Source organism: Notechis scutatus, chromosome 5, assembly GCF_049901735.1.
Source record: "Notechis scutatus isolate UNSWTSFEM ecotype Mainland chromosome 5, rNotScu1.2, whole genome shotgun sequence".
In the NCBI taxonomy this organism is placed as follows: domain Eukaryota; kingdom Metazoa; phylum Chordata; class Lepidosauria; order Squamata; family Elapidae; genus Notechis; species Notechis scutatus.
Window position 1 is genome coordinate 52,131,280 of NC_142013.1, and position 17,388 is coordinate 52,148,667.

The 17,388-nt window shown below is 35.6% G+C and overlaps 1 protein-coding gene across 5 annotated transcripts in view; it reads left to right on the top strand.

The window, feature by feature from the left end:
* ITSN1 (intersectin 1) overlaps positions 1–16,992 on the top strand; it is a 97,049-nt gene extending 80,057 nt beyond the window's left edge. For 2 of the 5 annotated variants that reach the window (XM_026664196.2, XM_026664197.2), the window contains exons 29-39: positions 1,015–1,136; positions 1,554–1,660; positions 2,410–2,593; positions 4,324–4,422; positions 5,031–5,198; positions 6,786–6,998; positions 12,303–12,424; positions 12,880–12,962; positions 13,046–13,129; positions 14,226–14,399; positions 14,768–16,992. In XM_026664196.2, the coding sequence (XP_026519981.1) occupies positions 1,015–1,136; positions 1,554–1,660; positions 2,410–2,593; positions 4,324–4,422; positions 5,031–5,198; positions 6,786–6,998; positions 12,303–12,424; positions 12,880–12,962; positions 13,046–13,129; positions 14,226–14,399; positions 14,768–14,916 (1,505 nt within the window). In that variant the 3' untranslated portion in view covers positions 14,917–16,992. Of the gene's footprint in view, positions 1–1,014; positions 1,137–1,553; positions 1,661–2,409; positions 2,594–4,323; positions 4,423–5,030; positions 5,199–6,785; positions 6,999–12,302; positions 12,425–12,879; positions 12,963–13,045; positions 13,136–14,225; positions 14,400–14,767 lie in introns of those variants that run through there. The other 3 variants (XM_087966735.1, XM_087966736.1, XM_026664198.2) reach the window with 3 other exon arrangements.
* The last annotated feature ends 396 nt before the right edge of the window (positions 16,993–17,388 follow it).

Below are 17,388 nucleotides of genomic sequence, written 5' to 3' on the forward strand. Positions count from 1 at the left end.
ATGAAATGCCAACTTGAAAAAATAAACTAAGAGGAGAAACAAAACTAAACTAAAACAAAAGATGTTAACAATAAAAATATGTTTTCCAAACTGAAAAGTTCATAGTATCTGATTGCTTCAGAGTGTTTATCTTCCTGTGCATATTATACATTTGTATGTGAATGACTCTGAACTACTCACTCACTCTCAGCCCAACTTACTTCACAAAGGAGTTTTGGGTTAAAAATGGAGTTCATGAACGAATGATATCTTGAGTTCCTGGAAAAAATGTGAGATATAAATCAATCAAACAAAGTACATACAGAGCATTGCTGAGCAAAGGAATGTTTACAAACAATGGTTTAGGTGTTCATCAACTAAAATACTGTAGATTTCATTTTGACTAAGCTGGTAAGCTGCCTTACTTAAAATGCAGTTCTGCCCTATTAAACAAAATCTACAAAACTATATAGAAACCTGGTTTTCCAGTTAATAGATCGACATTTTAATGCAAAAATATAAATACATATTTATAGATCCATACAAATTGGAGTACAGTGTTCTTAATTGTGGTATGTACACACACATTATGGAAACTATGAGATGCTAATCTTTTAAGCAAAATGTTTCTATTTTCTCCTTTGGCTACTTCTGTGTGAATGGAGTATCTCTTTCAATTCAAAAGTAAAAAAAAAGCACTTTTTTTCCCCCAAATGTTAATATTTGCAGTTTGGTAAAGTAATGCAGAACAAATTTCACTGTAGTGCTGTTTAATGCTTTATTTATATGATTATATATGAATCATTCAATCGTTAAATCCTCTTCTGTAATCTGAAATTGTTCTATTTGGATACAATTTTCAGATTTAGTAACATTGTAGCATTAAAATGGAGCATATTTGAAAGAGAATGAAGTTTGAGTTGTTTGTAGTTTCAATAGCAACAGTCAATCACTAAACATCATCATGCGGATTTTATGCAGAATTCTGTTAATAATCAAAACAATAAATAGTGCCTCTTTCCTTGTGCTTTTCAGGGTGTGCCGATTTGCATCTTCTAGACATGTTGACACCTACAGAAAGGAAACGGCAAGGGTACATTCATGAACTCATAGTAACGGAGGAGAATTATGTGAATGATTTGCAATTAGTAACAGAGGTGAGCTTAATCGTTCATTATTAAAAATAACACTTCCCCAGATTCATTCATTACTTGCTAGATTCAACATACATAAGGTATGCCTGTGGGACATAGATAATCTTTGCATATATAATAATCTTAAAGCCTTTTTTCCTGAATTAGAACTCAAGCCCATTGGTAAATTTTCCTGATGCTTGCAAACTTTCTTGTTCATGTAATTGGGTTTTGTTTTTTTTGGCTACTCTGAGTTAAGCAGCTACTTAACTTCTTCTGATGCAATCACTGAGATTTTAAAGGGCTGATCTTTGACTATATTACATCCTTTGAAATTATCAAGGTAATGCAGGAAACGATGTTTTCAGAACTTTGATCTTAAGCTGGGAGCGCAAATGAAGTACAGGGTAAGTTCTCTAAATTGTTTATTTAAATCTTCAGATCTTCCAGAAGCCACTGATGGACTCTGAACTGCTGACAGAAAAAGAAGTTGCTATGATTTTTGTAAACTGGAAAGAACTTATTATGTGCAATATTAAACTATTGAAGTAAGTTATTTTGTAAACATATTCTGGTCAGTATTGTAATATGTTGGGAAATCTTCCTATTTCCTTGGAAAGGAAAAATATAGAAATTAAAATGATGGTTTTTTCATCATTTTTGCAGACCAGCTGTGTGTGTGTGTGTGTGTGTGTGTGTGTGTGTAGGATGGGATAGTTCTGCAAAGCTGAAAAGTTTGGGGTTGCTGACCTAAAAAGTATCAAATGTGGCCCATGGCCAGCGAAAGGTAGCTCACCCTTTTGTAAGTGGAATTGTGAGGTTCCACAACTGGAGCTTCGCACATGCGCACTCACTTGCCACTTCCGTGACCCAGTTCTGAACGGGCTGCGGGCTGCAGGGTTGGGGACCCCTGTTTTAGGGAACTGAAAGGTTCTGACACCTCTGAAAGTGAAGCCACATTATAGATGGGCAGGGTTCTGTGAAGATTTCCAGGTTCTTTGTTTTTTGATCGATAAATTTATTTTATACCTTATGCTATAGTTTCCTGGTTTTCTTTCCTCATAACGAAAGGAAACCATTGCAGTGATCAGAGGAAACTCCCAGAGCAGCAGAAATAGGATTCAGTAGTCACAGGTTGTTAATCCCTGCATTTTGAGAAAGTTCTCCTAGCTCAAAAAGCTTTTCCTAATGGAGGGCCTCCAACTGTTTATATTCTAATGCTCTGATTTATGGGATATTAGTAAAGGGATTCAATCAAATTCCTAACCAAATATCTCTTTTACTTTTTGCTATTTAGAGCACTGCGAGTTCGTAAAAAGATGTCAGGTGAAAGAATGCCAGTTAAAATGATAGGTGATATCCTGACTGCACAGCTTCCTCACATGCAGCCCTACATTCGATTCTGCAGCTGCCAGCTGAATGGGGCAGCACTCATACAACAGAAAACAGATGAAGTGCCTGACTTTAAAGACTTTGTTAAAGTAAGAGAAGGTCACATTTGTTTTTCTTTTTCTTTGCAGAACCTTCTGCATTTAAAACATGCCAAGCAGAAACACAGCTTTGTAATTGAATACTGTTTTTTCTCCATTTATGTCCTAATGACCATAACTTGGTCAGAGAGGACTCAGAGGTAACAACTGCACAGTTCATGAATTGATCACGCACCTGAATAAGGATATCACAGTTTAGAGATCGATCCATTAGATTTCAAAGGCAAAGGAGTCTTTTGACTTTGTTCCAAATAACTGACTTTTACACAGCACGGCAAAATTCTTTTTAGAATTAGGAAGTTTGAAAAACAAATTGTGATTCAGCCCAACAGCAACTATGAGTTGGTTAAGAACTCTTCATTTTCCGATCAAGAATCTGTTATAACCAGCATCCAATTTCTAGCAGCAGCTAAATAAATACCACTCGACAACTAAGGAATGGTCTGAACAGTTATCTGGAATACAAATAATAAATAACAATAAACTGTATATTACATTTTCTATATTATTTATGTTGTGCGGTATTTTTTTACGGATAGCACCAGTAGGAGCAAAATCAATTTTGTTGTATATATGTACAATGACAATAAAGGTTGTTGTTGTTGTTGTTGTTGTTGTTATTATTATTATTATTATTACAATTATCTGGAATACAAATAATTCTGCATCTGTTCTACAAGTAAATGGTGAAGCCAGAAAAAAACAATGAAATGTTGGGTATGATACTTTTCCATGTCCAAAGATATATCCAAGGGGATACTGTTTTTTCTTAGTTGTACATGCATACTTTGCTGTTAGCATAACTGAGGAAATCTGTGTTGAGTGCATTCTCTGTAGCGTTTTCTTCAACACTTAGTCAAGGAATGCTAGCTTTCAGTCTCCCAGATAATCTATCCTTGGTCTATCAGAGACAAGGGGGCAAGGCCAGTCTTCACTAGACAGCCTTATGCCTCTTTGAGGAAACTTTGGATTTTACATAGAATCATAGGGCTGGAAGGGACCTTGGGGGCCCTCTGACCAAGACAGGAGTCCTTATCATAGGGCTCCCAGACAAATGGTTGTCCAGTTTTTTTCTTGAAAAGCTCCAGAGACAGACCACCCCCAAATCCAGGAGGCAAGTTCTTCCATTTATTAATTGCTCTCCCTATCAGGAAATTCTTCATTATATCCACGTTGGATCTCCCTCTGACAAGTTTCCACCCATTGCTTCTTGCCATGCCTTCAGGTGCTTTGGAAAAGAAATGTATAGTTTGCCTGTTAATTATGTGCTTGAACTAATAATCAGGTTAAAGAAAAAGAAATGTTCCCAAATCAAAAAGAGAGAGCACTGAATATTCTTTGGCTTTTAGTCACCATGCTCATGCAAGAAAGACTAATACTCCAGGATTAGGAATTTTGATCATGAGTGAACCTCAGGGTTGCGTGAACGAATGTCCACTCCTTTCCTTCCTCCTTTTTCCTCCTTTACAATCTCCATTCAGTTTCCCTAGACGAGACAGCTCAAAATTCTATTTCTCAATGACCAATCGATAGCATTTGCATAAGCAACTTAGGCCTGTATATATATTTTAATACTATAGATTTACAGGCAGAAAGAAAGAGAGAGAGAGAAAATTGATATTTATATTATGTAAATAGTAAAGGAAGATCCTGTTTGATTTTGACATTTTAAAAGTACGTTTCATAATCAGCTGATACTTTGTCCTTTTTCAACATTTCAGAAATTAGCAATGGATCCTCGCTGTAAAGGAATGCCATTGTCAAGCTTTTTGTTGAAGCCTATGCAGCGGGTTACACGATATCCTCTAATAATAAAAAATGTAAGTCCTTTTGGTATCAGATTAAAATATTGAGATTTATTTTGTTAATTTATCTTATATGCACTATTGTCATTCTAGAACAGCCAGCTGTAGCTTGATAGTCACCAGATATGTTGGATTGTAAGTCTGGCCATCCCTATATCGGTAGTCATGAGAGCTTTGAACACTAGACTTTCACAAGCACATGCAGTCCACCTAACCTTAAGCTAAATTGCACACACTTGGTTATATATAGGTCTACCTTTTACCCCTCTCCTCTATTAGTTTTATTTGGATGTTCGACCCCTCCCTACATAGATGAAACTCAAGTGTGAATTGATCTGGTTTTTATTTTTTTAAGGGTATGATTACACAAGTCTGAGGACTGAACTGATAATGAAAAGTTCAGATTATGTTAGAGTAATATAATAAAGATTAAAATAAGATTGCTTTGAAAATGAATCAGCCTTAATCAGTTGTAGCAATCAAGAAATGACTTTTCTTTATTGGTTTGGACACGATCTTATTTCTTAAGTTAATTTTTATATATTATATATATGATTGACAAAAATAGATTTGTAATAGATTTGTAGGTTTCTAAGGAACTAAATTGGCTTATTTTTATGTAGATATTGGAAAATACTCCTGAAAATCACCCTGATCATAGCCACTTGAAACATGCTTTAGAGAAAGCAGAAGAATTGTGTTCACAGGTTAATGAAGGTGTACGTGAGAAAGAAAATTCAGACAGATTAGAATGGATTCAGGCTCATGTTCAATGTGAAGGATTATCAGAGGTAAAGCTTAAATATATTCAAATAAATTGTATTTTACTTTTTTTAAAAAAGATAGCTAATGAAGTATCTCTTTAACTAAACAGAAGAATTCTGTTAAAGAGATACTAACAAGATTTTTAAATTAATTTTATCCTGCTCTACATTGGACATAACTTTCACCAGTGTCAATTTTCTAGTTTTTCTCTTTGACTCTTTTATTAAGGCACAATATGATGGTGACTCTTCTTGTGACATAATGTAGTCCGCTTTATTGAGTCAACTAAAGTCTTTTCATACCAGCAAACTATTCCACTAGAAAATCAACTGTTTTCTATATCAGTAATGCTGGAAAAGGCTGTGTTTCTTCAAATCAAAGATATAGATTAAGGCAGTTGTTGTTATTCTTTAGTGGGTTTATATATCACACTAAGGCAAGGGTCTTCAAACTTGACAAGTTTAAGACTTGTGGACTTCAACTCCCAGAATTCCTGAGCTAACATGCCTGGAGGAGGAATTCTGGGAGTTGAAGTCCACAAGTCTTAAAGCTGTCAAGTTTGAAGACCCCTGCACTAAGGCATAATATTCTTTGCTTGATTTTAACTTAGTGTGCAGAGGAAACCCAGCCATTCTTCATTATAAATGGTGGTTTATGACTTAGAATATGTAAACGGTGTGATCACAGGTTAGCACAATGTGAATCTAGATAGTCTGCATTCACATGTTACATAATTATGGTTTAACATAAATGAAGTTGCATCAGTGTGCCTTAGGCTTTGCATTCCCATTCATCTCCCGAGTTATATGGTCAGATAGAAAAATTCAGATTTTTATGTCCTTTTCCCTTGTTTGATAGTGGATAGTTTAAAACAAATCATCTTCAAATGCTGGTTTTTAAAGATGGCTTCTTTAGATTAAGCACAGTTCATTTTAACTACAGGTCCGCATTGGGTGAGAAGCAAAGTTGTACTAAAAAACAAGTGGAGGAAACAACTTGCCAATTTCAATTCTTGTCCACTGGTACTTACTGGCACTTATTATGCTAATAAAATTTTAATAGTTATAATAAATTAATAATAGCTGAAGAAGCTTCTTGAATGAGAAGCAAAACATCTTCAAAGAAAAACCAGAAAGTCAGGGGGAAGTAAATTTGGGACAACCCTGACTTGGATGACTGAGAATCTCTATAGACAATAAATTAATAATAAAACTTATATTGATCTGTGTCTTAATGTGACAGCAAATATGTCCAGTGTTGCCAACAGACCAAAAGTAGTCAACTGGTAGCAAAACTAGTTCAGTGTATTATAAACCTATAGTACCAATGTATTGTTACCAGTTTTAATTTGTAATACATCCTTCAATTCTTTAAATTTTCCTTCTTTCAAATCTGATTGAAGGGCACAAAGCTAAAGGAATAATTCCACAAATAACCCTTATTGTCTAGCTACACCACCAAGTACTGACATTATACTGTTGGGTTAAAGCATTTACCCTGTGCAGTAGCTGATGTCATGAGTTCAGTTACACACAAGAATGTCATGATTGGTATATTTTTATACATCTCACTGCTGCTGGGTTTGTGTCTGTGTATGTTTTGTTCCCCCTCAGCAACTTGTTTTTAATTCTGTTACAAACTGCTTGGGGCCACGCAAATTCCTGCACAGTGGAAAACTCTACAAGGCCAAGAGCAACAAGGAATTGTATGGTTTTCTTTTCAACGACTTCCTCCTGCTGACACAGATCATAAAACCTCTTGGTTCATCTGGCACAGACAAGGTTTTCAGTCCCAAGTCTAATCTGCAATATAAAATGTACAAAACCGTAAGTATCACTTTTAAAAGGGAAATACTGATTTTTAATTAAAATATCTTTTTCATACAAAAGCATGAAGGTCTCAAACCTCTTGAAGCCAATACGCATCTTTGGAATTTTGAGAACATAGTTTGGATATTTTCACAAAATGAGTCCATGCCTTTTCCAAAATGGTTGCTATTGTTTCCTAAAAGCAAACCAGTGAGGAAGCTTTTGTCCGGGAAATACTGAGCCAATGAGGGGGCTACACTGTGTGTAGGAAGCTGGTTCATTATCCCACGGTCCTGTTTATATCTGTGTTTAAGCTGTTTTTACATTATTTAAAATTTTAAATAGTTACATTATTTTGTTGTTGTTTTTATTCTTTTACCTGATTGTTACATAGAGTTACATCTGTGAAATGGCAGCTATGTAAATGTCTTAAATAAATTTTCTCTAGTGTCTTTCCCAGCTGAGGTGCCCAATGCTATCTCTCAGTTAATCTTGGACTTAACTTTGAAATAAAACACTGGATATCAAACTTGACAGAGGTTATCCAAACACTGGATGCAACATCGCTAGATAAAGCTCTTTGATGCATACTAGAAAGAAATGACTTTGAGCAGTTGAATACCCTCTATCAATATGTGTAGCTCCTTACCCCCAAGTTTAAATCCAGGCCTGCTTTTTCTTGCTTTGCCTGTGACATAAACATACCTTGTTCTGGGTTTCTCAGGCTTGGTGCTAGGCAGCAGTTGACTGCTGACGTAATGAATTACGGTATTCCTTGTCCAGAACACTAGCCATTAAGATAATTCTCAAATGAGCTGAAGGCATCCACTGATTTTTATTTTTCAATGTCATAATCAGAGGAATTCCTTGGAAGAAAGATAATGTTAACAACACTGTGTGTAGGCACTTTTCTTTGGAGTGTGTAAGCTTATTTTATAGAAAATATATATTATAGTAAGTAATGAAGTCAGGTGAACAACATGATCAACAAGGAAAGTATTTTCATCATATCACTGTCAACATTCATGTACCATATTTTTTGGAGTATAAGACGCACTTTCCCCCCATAAAAAAGAAATGTCTGTGCATCTTATACAATTAATATTGCAGTGGGGGTTTGGTGCGGCGCCAGTCAGCTGTTCTAGAATGAATGGTGGCGGCACAAATGGGCAGCGGTGAATAGGGTGTGGCAAACAGGCAGCGGCAAACGGGTTATGGCAAATAGGCCACGGCGAACAGGCCAGATGAATACTGGATGAATGCTGGGAGGCATAGGTAGATTTTTTAAAATTAATATAAATAGAAAGAGCAACATGTTCAAAATCCAGACAATACAATGTCTATATGGATTTTGAACATGTTACTCTTTGTATTTATATTAATAAAAAATAGGCAGATTTTTTTTCTTGTTTTCCTCCCCAAAAGCTAGGTGCGCCTTATAGTCCGGAGCATCTTATAGTGCAAAAATACAGTTAACCCATCAAATATTTCTAAATGGGCTGCTTCGCATTCAAAAAGTTTTGCATAGATCGGGGGTCGCCAACCTTTTGGACCTCAAGGATCACCAAACTCATGTTAAATCCCAGGGACCACTAACCGGTTCTGCAGGCATGGCCTAATTTGTGGGTGATTGGCTGGGCATGGCTTGTATGTAAATATTATAAATATTGAATTTTTTATTAAAAAAGAGCAACTTTTACCCAAAATCAGGCAAAGCAGATTGAGTTGCTCACAGAATCACAGATTCATTCAGAAATCTATCTGCCATTGGCTAGCTCAGTCTGTCACATAAAATTTGCTTTCAAGCAAACTCATAAAATTAACTCACAACACACCATGTATGTAAATATTGAATTTTTTATTTAAAAAAAGAGCAACTTTTACCCAAAACCAGACAAAGCAGGCAGATTGAGTTGCTCACAGAATCATTCAGTGATCTATCTATCTGCCATTGGCTAGCTCAGTCTGTTACATAAAATTTGCTTGCAAGCAAACTCATAAAATTTGCTAGCAAGCAAACTTACAAAATTAACTCACAACACACCATGTATGTAAATATTGAATTTTTTATATAATTTTTTTATTTTAAAAAAGAGCAACTTTTACCCAAAACCAGACAAAGCAGACAGATTCAGTTGCTCACAGAATCATTCAGTGATCTATCTATCTGCCATCGGCTAGTTCAGTCTGTCACATAAAATTTGCTTTCAAGCAAACTCATAAAATTAACTCACAACACACCATGTATGTAAATATTGAATTTTTTATTTAAAAAAAGAGCAACTTTTACCCAAAACCAGACAAAGCAGGCAGATTGAGTTGCTCACAGAATCATTCAGTGATCTATCTATCTGCCATTGGCTAGCTCAGTCTGTTACATAAAATTTGCTTGCAAGCAAACTCATAAAATTTGCTAGCAAGCAAACTTACAAAATTAACTCACAACACACCATGTATGTAAATATTGAATTTTTATATAATTTTTTTATTTTAAAAAAGAGCAACTTTTACCCAAAACCAGACAAAGCAGACAGATTCAGTTGCTCACAGAATCATTCAGTGATCTATCTATCTGCCATCGGCTAGTTCAGACTGTCACATAAAATTTGCTTGCCGTGAGTCTGCACTGAATAATAGAACCTTCAGTCCTAAGGGAGGTTCAGCTGTGCTTAAAAGCAGAGCCGAAGATCTAAAGGCTAGCTTGAAAGCAAGAAATCCAACCATTTCCTGCTTGCTAGCTAATCTAAATCTCCCCACACAGCAGAACAGCTGATGGTTAGAAAAATAGTAATTTAGCAGGCAAGTTTGCCAGGTAAGGAGTGAGTGGGCGGGGTGGGTTCCCACGGGCCATGTGGGCGGGGCAGCCTTGTGTTTCTGCACAGCCTGGATTAATTGCTTTGGGGGGGTACTGTGGGGGTGAGATTTTTCTGCCGCCCACCAAAATTTTCTTGCGGCCCACCAGATGGCTCTGGTGACTCTATATAGTAAAATCATATATATCCATTAAATTGTAATAAACCTAAATGTATTTGTTTTGCTGTGTACACATACAGCAGATCTTTTCAATTACCATGATTCTTTCTTATGTCAGTTCAGTTTTTTTCTTGTGAAAACACAGCCACAATTATACCTCTCACATATGAGAGGAAGATGATGACAACTTGACATAGAAATTAAACTGCATCATTAGAAAATAGTGGATACAAGTAGAGCTTTCAATAAAATAATTCAGTATGGAATATTCCAGCCAGTGTAGCAGACAGAGCTGTGGGCGGAGTTAACCAAGTCATCAGCCTAGAGTTGTTATGTTCACACAAATGGTCCAAATTTAACCCTTTTTGAATTCCATTGACAATTTAGTATTGTATGTTAATTGATTAGATTCTGGTGTATAGGCTTGAGCAATAAATCCTTTATACCTAACAGCCAGCCAGTTCTAATCCTTTGTTTACTATCTCTTCCTTCTGCTTACCCTTCTCCCCACCAAATCACATATTTTATAGTCACTGAACATTCTTAATCCCCATTAGCCTAATGTTGGCACTTAGAGGGTTAATTGCAATCCTTAATGTTCCCAAAGCATTCTGATTGCCCTTATTTGTTTCTTGGGATCAAGCTTAGAAGTGTTGCTAAACATATAATTAAAATTGTATTGGATAATTAAAAAAACTAATTGGAGATGCAGGGAAGGAAATTTTATTATGACTTGAAGGGGATTTATGCTTGCTTTCTCTTCCCTGATATTAGTAAAAAACCTTCTCTTTCTTTCCCAGAATTGTTTGAATTTGAGGGAAACATTAATGTGAAATGGTTCTAATAAAAACGGTATGGCTCATCTGGCTTTAAACATTATGATGTTTAAGAATAGACAAGATATGGAATGATGCATTCAGCTTAGCCCTCGTGGCTACAGACGAGTCAGCATTCACCAACCGTTTGGAGGAAAGATGGAAATACACTTGCGTTCAATTTCTGATTCCTCAAATACAAATCTGCACTGTCTTTAGTGATTGTTTATAAATGTACCACTTTTTAGGTTAAACGGAAAATAATGTCCTTGTCCTCCTTATTGGTCTAGTTTGTGTTTATGTGTGTTGTTTACCCCAGAAGCAGAGATGGAACAAAAACATACAGTATCCTCAATAGTTCTCATGTAGTCTAACTCTGGCAGATCTTTATTTTCCCACAAGCTGTGGATTGGTAATATTAGTGAATTAACTAAAGCAATTATGTCAAGCCTTTGACAAATAATTTGCTTTAGTTTAAAAGTATACATTTGCTACTGACATGCAATAAAAATGGCAGAACATTTTCTCTACTTTGAGATCTCTTCCTGTTTTCAGATAAATTAACTAAATCAAATCAGTATTTTCCACTTAGACATTTAGTATAGTGAATGTTACTGGTGGTGATTGTTAACTCCCAACAGAATTAAATATTTATAAATTGAAGGTACAGAGAATATACAAAACAAAGAATATGTACATAATATCTTATAAACATCTAAAGTTGATTCCCATAAAATACAGGATATGTTGCCTGAAAAATAACATCATGGACATCATTTACCTAATGCTAAATCTAAAAATAATAAAATAAACCTATTGGTTAAATATGCAGATTTAAAATTTGAGGATATAAGTTGTTTTATGGGACATATCATATCATATCATGGGTATCACAGAATCATAGAAAGAGAAAGGACCATTTAAACTACTCAGTGAAGTTATATATATGGCAGTGTCTCGCACTACCAATGAAATGTTTTGGGTATTTCTGAGACGGTGGTAGTTTCTGAGACGGTAGTAGCCTTTTCCTCATGTTTTGGCCATGGTATTCATGGTGAACCCGAGCTTGAAATGGGACCAGCACTCCAGTTCTTTTATATAATGTAGGCATTCTTCCACTTAATGCCCTTATTTTGACGGTATTTGTAGCATTGAACTAGAGGTATAGTATAACAACTGTACTTCAGTATAAGTGATAATATTCTGGGTGTTGTATTGCCCCTATGATTACTGCCTTGAGCAGATCAGTATACATCCTTTGTGGAAAGAAGAACCAAATGTATTTTTGCAAATATGCTGAATCTTTTCCTAGTGGATAGTCTGTTTTTTTTATGAATATGTTGCAAATAATGTACCAGTAGTTATGGCCTGTGGATACACAAAAGATTTACAGTGGATAACTGGCATATATTTTATGTAAAAAAGAAAAGTACTATCTATACAGCAGCATACCAGTCAGTTGAGTGCCAAGCTTAACATCTCTTGTCAGGCTTTCATTCCAAATTAAACTGAATGTTGCGTAATATTTCTGCAGCCTATATTTCTAAATGAGGTTTTGGTAAAACTGCCTACGGATCCTTCTGGGGATGAACCCATCTTCCACATCTCACATATTGATCGAGTCTACACGCTTCGTGCAGAAAGTATAAATGAAAGGTAAAATACCATTGTATTAGCACTGAACATTACTGGACTTTGAATGTTCTCTTTATTGTTCTACCATGCAAATGTGCCACATATACTCGGTTTCATTACCTCGTAGCATTGAGCGCTATTAACATTTAACTTTGCATTCTCCCATTTTGACTTCACAGCAACTATATTTATATGCTTATATGCTTCATAACAACTTTGGTCAGGACATAGTTTTAATTGGGAAAAGAAGCACCAAAAAATGGAATATAGACTCTCGCTCTCCCTGCCTTGTCAATCCCTTCTCTTATCGTTTATTTTTCATGGAGAAGATATTGTGCACAAATCCTTCATATCACACTCACTTTGGCTTTAAAATTTAGAGCTAAAATAGGTTCATGCTTCCATGCAATCAGATTTGCTTACCTGATACCCTATATGACAATGGGTAACGTTGTTTCCACCTTCTCTTTCTGAAGGACAGCTTGGGTTCAGAAAATCAAAGCTGCTTCTGAACTTTACATAGAAACAGAGAAGAAGAAGAGGGAAAAAGCATACTTAGGTACTGCACTGGGGGTACAGTTTTAAGTTTTCCCCAAAATAACAGAAGAATATTATAATGAATCTTGCCTGTTCTTGCCACAGTCCGATCCCAAAGGGCAACAGGTATTGGAAGGTTAATGGTGAACATTGTTGAAGGTATTGAACTGAAGCCCTGCAGATCTCATGGTAAGAACCTTATTCTTTTTTCTCCACAGTGTGACAGAGGGTACCTCCTGAGGTTATTTAATCTGCTTAACGTAAAGCAATTTGTCAGAAGAAAATTACAGTGTTTGAAAAATACCATTTGAATATCTCCTGTAGATTAGTATATTGACCATGATGGAACACAAGACAGCCAACAGTAGGAAACCTCTTCTATACTGTTGCCAAAACCCTGCATATGTGCATGTATTTCTCATGAATTAAGCTTGAGAGCATCTTTATCTTTACCTATAGCTATCTAGACCTCTACACCCTGTATAATTTTAAGTACAGGTAGTCCTCAACTTACAATAGTTCACTTAATGACCGTTCAAAGCTACATCAGCACATAAAAAAGGGACTCTTTGTGTGACTGTTTTTCACACTTACGACCAATGCATCATTCCCATCGTCACTTGATCAGAATTCAGACGCTTGGCAACTGACTCATATTTATGACGGTCGCAGTGTCCTGGGGTCAGGTGATCACCATTTGCAACCTTCTGATGAGCGAAATCAATGGGGAAGCCAGATTCACTTAACAACTGTGTTACTCACTTAATTACTGCAGTGATTCACTAACAACAGTGGCAAGAAAGGTTGTAAAATGGGGCAAAATTCATTTCACAAAACGTCTTGCTTAGCAATAGAAATATTGGGCTCAGTTGTGGTCATACGTTGAGGACTACTTGTAATGTTAGTAGCTTCCATATGTTTCATAAGTCAGTCCACCTATTTTTGGAAGTTTCAGGCAGGCAGATAAGGTGAAATTTATTGATACCTACTTGTCCCCTCTCCACGGGACAAAATTGTCTCCTTGAAATTCACTGCCCGAGCCATTTGGGTTTAATACTAGTAGTTACCATAGTTAATATATGGCTTGCAAGTGGTGAGTCACATGTAACATGATGAAGGATGCCGGATTTTATTGTGCAGCATTCATACACTCAAAATACCAGGTGAATTTCCCTGTTTAAACACAAATGATGATATCTTGTGAAAAGAATAGAACTAAATTACTAACTTCATGGATGCAAATATGTAATCAGTGCTATATCATGTATGTGAATTCCCCTATTAGGAAAGAGTAACCCGTATTGTGAAGTGACGATGGGGTCACAATGTCATATCACCAAGACTATACAGGACACTCTCAATCCCAAATGGAATTCTAACTGTCAGTTTTTTATCAAAGATTTGGAACAAGATGTGCTGTGCATAACAGTGTTTGAGAGAGATCAATTCTCTCCTGATGGTAAGTGGCACTTCTTATTTTTCAGCTTAGTTTTGTGTTCAGAGCAGCTTTTCTCAACTTATAGAGTCATTGGGGAGAGAAGTGTTTTTATGGCAGCGTGCATGCATGGAAAGCATCCGATTTCTCATTCTTACAGCACATCTTGACATCAATCGAAAGTATACTTTAAATAGCAAGAATCTTCCAATGAGGATACAAGAGGATACAAGTAGTTGCAACTGAAAGGAAATTGAACTGGTCTGTGTTGATGCATATTGTTATTTGCTTTGTGGAGTTTTCCTTAGAAATAAAATATGCACAGGATGTGTTTGTTTTTCAGCCTGATCCCAATATTCACATTAGTTATAATTGCGTGTTTCCTATTTCAGATTTCTTGGGTCGAACAGAAATTCGTGTGGCTGACATTAAGAAAGACCAAGGCTCAAAAGGACCGGTTACAAAGTGTCTTCTCCTGCATGAAGTCCCAACAGGAGAGATAGTTGTCCGACTTGATCTGCAGCTGTTTGATGAACCTTAAAAAGGAAAATGTGAGAGGTTTCTACGAAATAGCTCAGTTCTTTTAGAAGAGATGAATAACTTGCCCTGCAGATGTTATGGACTCTTATTAGCCAGATTAATTTTTGACAATACTGAATTCCAAATTATGAGAAAAAATGTTATTTTTTGTTTTATTTTTGTTCCGATGTTTTCTGTGGAATTTCTGCTGCAGTATTCAGGGTTTCTAGAATAACAGACCTTAGTCTGTGCTCTGACAAGGTAGAGAAAAGATTGCACTTTTTCCTGGTTCCTGCAGCATGCTATGTCAAGAGGGTGTTGGACTTTCTAATGATTTATCCTAGAGTGTTGTGCCTATTGCCCCTCAGAGTAGTATATAAACAAATTGTGAATATATTTATATAAAAATACTTATAACATGAATGCATTCTTGCCATGTAAGATATTTGGATTTTTTTTTTTAGGAAGTTCATATTTGGATGTTTTTTTTTAAAGAGGAAAGAAAGAAATGTTGAAGTGACAGGTAGCCTGGAATGTTTTCCGGAGCTTAAATGAAGGCTCCTTTTTCATGGCATTTGTTAAAGCAGAAATTTTGTGGATTAAGAATAAATTGCTGGTCCAGGGTGCAGTAACTTAAGACCCTTCCCTTTAGCAGGCAAGACTTTTAAATGGACCTGAAACCTGTTGCCTCTCATATATATTAGGTGTCATATATATATATTAGGTGTCTTTCACCAAACAGATTAATCTCTATCCATGCATCGATGCTTCAGGTATTTGTATTTTACTTGAGTTGTAAAGGATTTTTGATCCAATTAGCAAAGGGTCACACAAATCCTGCAGTTTGGTTGCTGTACCTTGCAATAATATTATTAAATTGCTGCTGGGAGATTAATCTAATGGTAAGGAAAGGTTGCTCTAGTTCACAAAACCGGCTATTGTCCATGAAGACAAGGCTACACTATCCAGACGGGACAGTTTATTACACTGCATTGTGCCTCAGTCAAATGAAAGCATACTCCATGGTTTTGAAACTACAGTAACAACGTATTGTAACTCATCAAGATAGTTGTAGATTTGCCCGTCAAACATTGGATGTGCTGAGATTTTGCAAAGTGAGGGATCTCAGTCAAAGGAACCTGTTGCTATCCTGCAAATGCAAACATTCACTGGCGTTCTGCAATTTCAAATAGGAAAAACTTGATTCAGCAGTGTGCTTAAAAATCATTTAAACAAGAGACTATTTGCTTAAGAACTTGGAACGAACTTGACCCACTGACAGAAGAATTTGGGTCAGTGCAAGTTCATTTTGTTTGTGTTTTCAATTATTCCACTTGATACCCAAGGATCATGCTGAAAAGGAGATTTTTGTAGATTTTCAGAATGAGAGATGTTGATAGTTCTGTTAGCACGTCAATGTTCTCGTGAGCTGTGTTGGCTTTGCTGTTCTTTGCATGTTGTTTTGGTATCAGTTTTCATGTTTCCTGTGGAGATGAATGTTATTTAGCACAGAAAATCTTTATTATTTCCATTAGGAAATTAGAATAACTTTATACTTGATAGGTATATGAGGTCTGGTGATTAATGTAAATTGTGCTTGAAACTGTGTATTATTATTTCCAAGGAAGCCACTGTATTATGTTCAGCAATCATTTTTTTAAAAAAACAAAACCCTATATGTTGGAGAAACAACAAAGTTTACATTTCATACTTTTAAGAATTGGTTTACTATTTATTTATTGAAGATAGTGTTGAATTTTGTATCAGAAATGGCATATTTATGTATTTTTTGACCAGAGAAACACACTTTAGTTAGAAACTTTAAAATGACCAAGTTTTAGACTAAGTTTAACTTAATAGGCATGCAGTTATTTAGCACTAACTGGTTGAAAACACAATGAAAAATCACTTGTTTTTATTTTTCAATGTTGTTTGAAATGTTTGAATTAACACATGTAAATAGTGTTAAATCTCACCTTTTCCTCTTTTCTGTATCAGTACATTTGATTAAATATAATGTACATGAAAATAATACATTATGTAGAAAGTAAAAAGAAAATTCCTTCGTGCTGGAAAATATTAAATGTCTTTGTTCTAACTTTCTTTGGCTATTCTTGAACTCAGAAGGTATTAACAAAAGTGGCTGTTGTTTTCTTTTCATAGATTTAAAAAAATCTTATTCATTTAGAGAAATCTTACTGGACAATAAAAATAGCAGATACATTAACTCCGATGTCAAAGCAAATTAGCTGCACATTCTTAGAAGACAACAGGAAGCCAACAACTTGAAGAATAGAGACCCATTCAAAGGACGTCAATAAGTAAACATAGCAATAATACTCTGGCAAGTTTGGATAAATCATTTACTTATGCCTAAAAAGACCAGACGTGTATGGAAAAATTCAAATCTAAAGGGTTTAATACCTATCATGGATAATGCAAAATTTATAGGTCAACTGACCTATAAAGAAAAATTCATAGTTCAGCATATAAA